The following is a 6,000-nucleotide window of genomic DNA, read 5'->3' as shown; positions in this document are numbered from 1 at the left end:
ATCCTGGATAAACTGAGTCTGGAGAAAGACAGGACAGGAGAGAAGGGAAGAGGTGGGAGACGTTCCAACGTGCTAGCGTTCCTGGCCAAGAGGTGTCTGGGAAGCCCCACTAAGCCTTCACACAGAACCTGGAGAGAGAGCATGTGGCCCAGCCAGAGCCATATTGTGCCCCAGGCAGTCTGATGGCTCCACAAATAATATTGATGCCTTTTGTTTGAAAACTCTTTGTGGAGGTTTCCCATTTCCCAACAAACCACGCTTGATGCTGGGCTTCCCACAAGCCACTTTGCCTTTTGCACAGTCCCGTGGCCAACTGTGCAGGCAGATGAGGGCCCCTGAATGCTAATGAGGGAAATGGCTGGCATTCCTAAGGCACACCCGACTCTGGGAACCCCGCCTTTGTTGCTAAGGAACATTGGAACTGTAGCTGAAAGGCTCTTAGAAGAGAGGGGAGTGAAGAGAGGGAGAGAAGAAAGGACAGCATTTGTTTTCAGAGCTTCACAGTTCTCTGGCCAGCTCCAAAGCTGTCCAATTTCTGATCCCAATTAGAATATCAAACCCCCTGTTATTGTTTCTCTTAATGATCTTGGGAAATTCCTCAGAAGAGTCAGCAAGCACTTAGCAAACTTTTTGGACTGCGCCATCTCTACAGTTGTGCTTCTGGTAATGTGAACATACCATGCCAGAGTTCTGAAAACCATCTTTGTTCCAGTTCCCAGAAGGCAGTGATGAAGCTGGAGGCTGAGAAGAGGGCAAAAAGCTGTTGGGCTTTCAAAATGTACCTGTGGGGGCTCCACTTAGCAGATGATTGCCAGGTGCCCACTCGGTGGTGCGTCTGAGCTCTGCGCTGGTCACAAAGACAGGAAGATCTTGTTCCTGGCTTGCAGTCACCTCTAGACTTGCTGAGAGTGACACACCACACATGCTAAAGAGAATTGTATGGGTTATTTGCTCTAACTGTGGCCAACAGCATTGAGGAACTTGGAGTTATGCAAGACTGGGTTCTAATCCTGGCTCAGTCACTCACATATAAGTCCTTAGGCAAGTACATACACTACCCTGAGCCTCTGTTTCTCCCCTGTACAATGGGCATGGTAATGCCAACCTCATTGGTTTACTTTGAGGAGTAAGTACAGGACAGAGAATGAGAGACAGGAATGTGGAACACATATTCTGTGCCCTCCAGGACCACACAGTCGGTGAACCCATCTGTGGGCTTGGAAAATGTCTGTACCTGGAAAAGGCATTCAACCATTTGGCCCATTGGATGGGGTAAAATGAAATCCTGTATAAGACTAAAATAAGCTAGTTTCCCTTATGGAGCATGTCTATGTGCCAGGCATAGTGCTGGGCAATTTGCATGCATTATCTCATTTAATATGAATGATGCTCTCAGGTAAGTAGTGACTTGTTCAGGGCCACACAGCTGGGTGAGAGTCTGCCCAGCTGATGAGAACCTGCCTCTGTCATTCTGTGCCCTTTCCATCCTTAAAGCCTGAGGTTTCTGGGGGAGTTGGGACATATTCAATTGACACCAAGCATCTCCAGAGCACACCGAAGGATAACCAGTCCACTATCCACAGACATCCATTTAGGAAGGTTTTTTTTTGGAGGACAATGGTCAAGACTGACACCAGACTTACCCAGCACAGTGGTTATTAGAAGTTCACAATGACACAGCTCTGAGAAAAAAGGGAGAAAAGTAACAGACTTTCTATAAGTAAACCATGAAGTTCCAGCATAGAGATCATAATAATATTCTGAACCATAATGACTTCCTGGCACTTCTTAGTAATTTTCCATCCACCAACACCCCTCCCCAATGCTCCTTGTCTATCAATTCCCCCTTTTTCTTGTTGAATTTAGAATTGAGCCCAATATCTCTCCCCTACTGCAAAACTCCATTGCAGTGCTTCCTATAACTATTGTGATAGTTTTGAGTAAAATCTGCCTTACGATTTTAACAAGAGTCAGAATAATTTTTTCTTTAAGACAGACGGACAGACAGACACACACACACACACACACACACACACACACACACACACACACACACACACCACACACACACACACACACACACACACACACACACACACACACACACCCCTTGGGGTAAAGCAGTGGAGAATTCCAGGTAGGAGATGATGCAAAAGCAATTGATACTTGACTCTAGAAGGCAGATACATCTCAAAATTTGTTCTTGCCGTAGTAGTGGCCTGACCTCCCTATGCCATTTCACATAGACCGTTGTTCAAAGTTCTTTGGAAGCTTCCTGAATGTTCAGCAGCTAAGGGAAGGGACATAAAAAGGGTATATCTTTATTACATGCAAAGAACTGTCCAAATGGCATTGCTTTCAACGTTTATAACAATCCTTCAAACAGATGCAATTGCTTCTGTTTTATAGATGAAGGAACTGAACTCCAGGGGGATTAAGCAACTTGTCAAGGCTACCACCCGCTAAGTGCAAGAGCCAGATTTTGGCTGTTTTTGAAGCCTATTTATTCTTTTTCTACTCTCTGTGGAAATATAGGGGGTGGGGTAGTAGGGTGACTGTGGATCTAGATCTAGTAAAGGTTACCCTACTTATAGAAGTATTCATTCAGCCAAGACTATAGTACAGGTTATGCTTAACCTGTGGTCACACAGCTCTGGTGGCACCTTTCATGCTGCATTCTATGTAAATGCAGCCCCCTGCATTTGTGTAGCTTGGGGATGCTGAGGCTACTTATCAGAAACTATACTAGATATTGGCTATTAAGAATTGGGCAAGGTAAAATCATTGCTCTTCAGGGCCTTATGAGTTTGTCTAATAACCCAAACTTCAGGTTTAGGATCTTCTTTTACCCAAACTGCCTCTCCAACCCACTTACTCCCAGAGATGAAGGGTAAAGTGAGACCTTCTCAGTATCATTTGACCAGTCCTTCACAGGAAGCACGAACCTTCTGGCAGATATTAACTGGCACAACTGAACAGCTTTCTTGTCCTCACATCTCTGAGCCTGTTTCCTCATCTGTGAAACAGAGCTGTGAAACCTGTCTTACTGAGTTGTTAGAGGTAGACCAAAGCTAATACGTCAGGTTCCTCAAACACAATAGTTGCTCAAGGCATATTAAATTTTTGACCTACTATTCTAATTGTCCTTACTTGGCATTTTGTTAGAATGAGAAAGCTGTGTCTATTTGCTTGCTCTTTTGATCTAAAAGGCAGCTAGAAAGTCCAAGGGTTCTAGAAAGGGTGGTCAGTCGGTTTCAAGAGTCATTTTTCTGGACAACTCAAGGATTATAAAAAACCAAAGCAGGTCAGACTAGAAGACCTTTAGAGAGCATTTATTTTAGTGGATCCAAATAATTTTGTTCTTGAGGCCTTGTCTATAAGAGTACATGAAGCACCTCATTTTATAAAATGGATAGAAAGGGATGCTCAGAGGCCTTTCTGTTTGATTTTCCCCTTGACCTAACTTGTTCATTTTGTCTGGCACAGAGATTGGAAACTCAGTACCCTGATCACCCAGTATTAGTGATGATGCTGGGAGCACATTGTCTCTGAAGGTCCAGGCCAGTGTTTCTTCAATGAGCTCATGCTACCTGTATGGTGTGATACGTGTGTAACTGTGTGCTATGTGAATGGTGCAAAGTCAGGGGGGGATGTTAAGAACAGAAGAACTATGGGAACTGATGGAAAGTTCCACCTGGTTTTCCTGTCCAGGCAGAGCAGAGGATGTTACCTATTCCCAAAACCCTTTGTCCCAAGGAGTCCTTCCTCAGAACTTCTAGCTGGGACTGTTGGAAAATACTCCTGGAGACAGTGTAACGTTGTTTAGTTTTGTACTGCAGAAAATATTGGACTTGTTCAGAAAACATCACTTGAAATGGTTCTTCTACTGCTTAAGATTAAGATAGTGTATTGGTAATACTTTTATTTTTCTTATGGTGTGGAAATCCTTCCCAGAATAATGACCAGGAGAAGGTATGATTTACCTATCCAAAAACGATGTTCATAGGTCTACTAGGTTCCAGGTACTGTGGGGAAGTGGCAACATGTAATGTGTTTTTTACTGTGTGGAATTGTGCGGTTTGAAACAACATAGTTTGATTAGCAATGCAGGAAAAAATCAAACACGTAATATTAATAATAAGTTTTATTAAAACAGAAGGAGATTCGAAGTAGCTGGGTTCTCACCACATCAAAAGATAAAACTAGGTTTCCTCTGATCACTCCGAGCTGCTTATGAGCGAGCATCATAGCCAGAAACTAAGTCCAAATCAAAAGCATCTACAATAGCTGCATCGGCCTCCACTCTGACAATGCCTCCGCCACTACACTCAGGCTGGGGAGAAACACGTGTCTGGGTAAAAAGGGAGCTAAGGGAAACATCTGTTCTCACAATATGGACTTGTTATCATAGCTCCTTTAAGTACCGCAGCGCTGGCTCCAAGAGCATATTTTCTCCCGAACGGAATCTGCGCAAGGCCTGCTCGATTTTCTGAGGGCTCAGGGACAGGTTGTAAATGAGATTGTAGTTGTGAATGAGGCGTCTGGCTCGTTCCTTCTCCAGAACTCCTGTGATTGGATTGGGTAGGTGGAAGGTTTTTTAAAGAGGATGGAGGGAAAACAGAGAAAACTATATATTAGCTTGAATGACTTCCAGGTAAAGACTAAATGCTAATATTTTGCAATTTTAAGCTTCTTAAAAATCAAGTGGCATCTTAAAAAATATTTATAGTCGTGGGTATGCATCATAGATTTCAGGAAGAATCTGAGGGTGATTTCAGGGGAGAGAGAACAAGATGGGATCCAATAAGATCCATAGATAAATTCTAAAGCAATTCAGGCTTTTCTTTGTAACTTTAAAACTTGTAAGGCCAATTTTTGAAACACTGGGGGTGCCTGGCAAAAGTAATTTCTAATTGTCCTGAGTTCTTTTTATCTCGTTAAAGTCTCCAAACACATTCCTAAACATGCAGGGATTAAACAAACAGCTTATTTTTAAAATGCATTTCTCTAAATGTATTTATAGATGTTCTTTGGTATCCGCAGGGATTAGGTCCATAATATTCCCCTCCCCAACAGTGATACCTACACCCATGGATGCTCAAACCCCGATATAAAATGGAGTAGTATTTGCATGTAACCTATACACATTCTCCCATGTACTTTAAACCATCTCTAGATTATTTGTAACACCTAATACAATACAAATGCAATACAAATAGTTGTTATACTGTGTTTTAAAATTCATACTTTGTTTTTTGTTGTCATGTCATTATATTTTATTTCTATTTCTTAAAATATTTTTGATATGCAGTTGGTTGAATCTGTAGTTGTGGAATACAAAGATGCAGAGGACTGACTGTCCTGTGACTCCCTCCAGCTTGCTGTGCAATCACAGGTGAAGCATCTAACTTCTCATAGCTCAGAGTTTGAATCTGTGTAATAGAGGTGGTAATGTGTATGACTGCAGAATATGCTCTGGTACCCACACATTATATATGCCAATACCAATGTCAGTATGCTTTCCATGTTGAGATTGGGTAGATTTTGATGGCTGTTGGGAGGAGTCGCAGTGTAGATCACGGCATCACTGAAGATCAATAACTCACTCATAAGCCCCTAATTGCAAGGATCTATGTGTCAGATACTGTGCTTGGGAATACAGAAGATTTAGAGAATTGTTCTGCTACCTCTGGAAGTTCTGTGTCCCGTGGGGGAGAGAAGTTATTTAGAAAATTAACTGGGATATAACAATAATAATGATAATAACCAATATTTAAATATAAAATTTACTATGTTCCAGGAACTGCTCCAAGCATTTCACCAATATTAACTAATTGAATCCCTATAATAACTCATTTCACAGAGGCAGAAACTAAAGCCTAGAGACTGCAAGTCCCTTGATTGCCTGAGGTTAACCACTACAGTACGTTATGGAATGAGGGGAAAGAGATTGCTTCAAGTAGGGGTCATTTTATTTATTTATTTATTTATTTATTTATT

At 42.0% G+C, this 6,000-nt stretch overlaps 1 protein-coding gene across 1 annotated transcript in view; it reads right to left on the bottom strand.

Annotated features, from left to right (window-relative positions):
- Positions 1-4,129: 4,129 nt before the first annotated feature.
- Positions 4,130-6,000, bottom strand: part of CUNH1orf87 (chromosome unknown C1orf87 homolog) — an 82,972-nt gene continuing 81,101 nt past the window's right edge. The window contains exon 12 of the mRNA XM_032136900.2: positions 4,130-4,566. Within this exon, the coding sequence (XP_031992791.1) occupies positions 4,406-4,566 (161 nt within the window). The 3' untranslated portion in view covers positions 4,130-4,405. The remainder of the gene's footprint in view (positions 4,567-6,000) is intronic.

Source organism: Hylobates moloch, unplaced genomic scaffold, assembly GCF_009828535.3.
Source record: "Hylobates moloch isolate HMO894 unplaced genomic scaffold, HMol_V3 SCAFFOLD_18, whole genome shotgun sequence".
In the NCBI taxonomy this organism is placed as follows: Eukaryota; Metazoa; Chordata; class Mammalia; order Primates; family Hylobatidae; genus Hylobates; species Hylobates moloch.
Note: the sequence above shows the minus strand (reverse complement) of the source record. Positions and strands in the feature narration are given on the sequence as shown.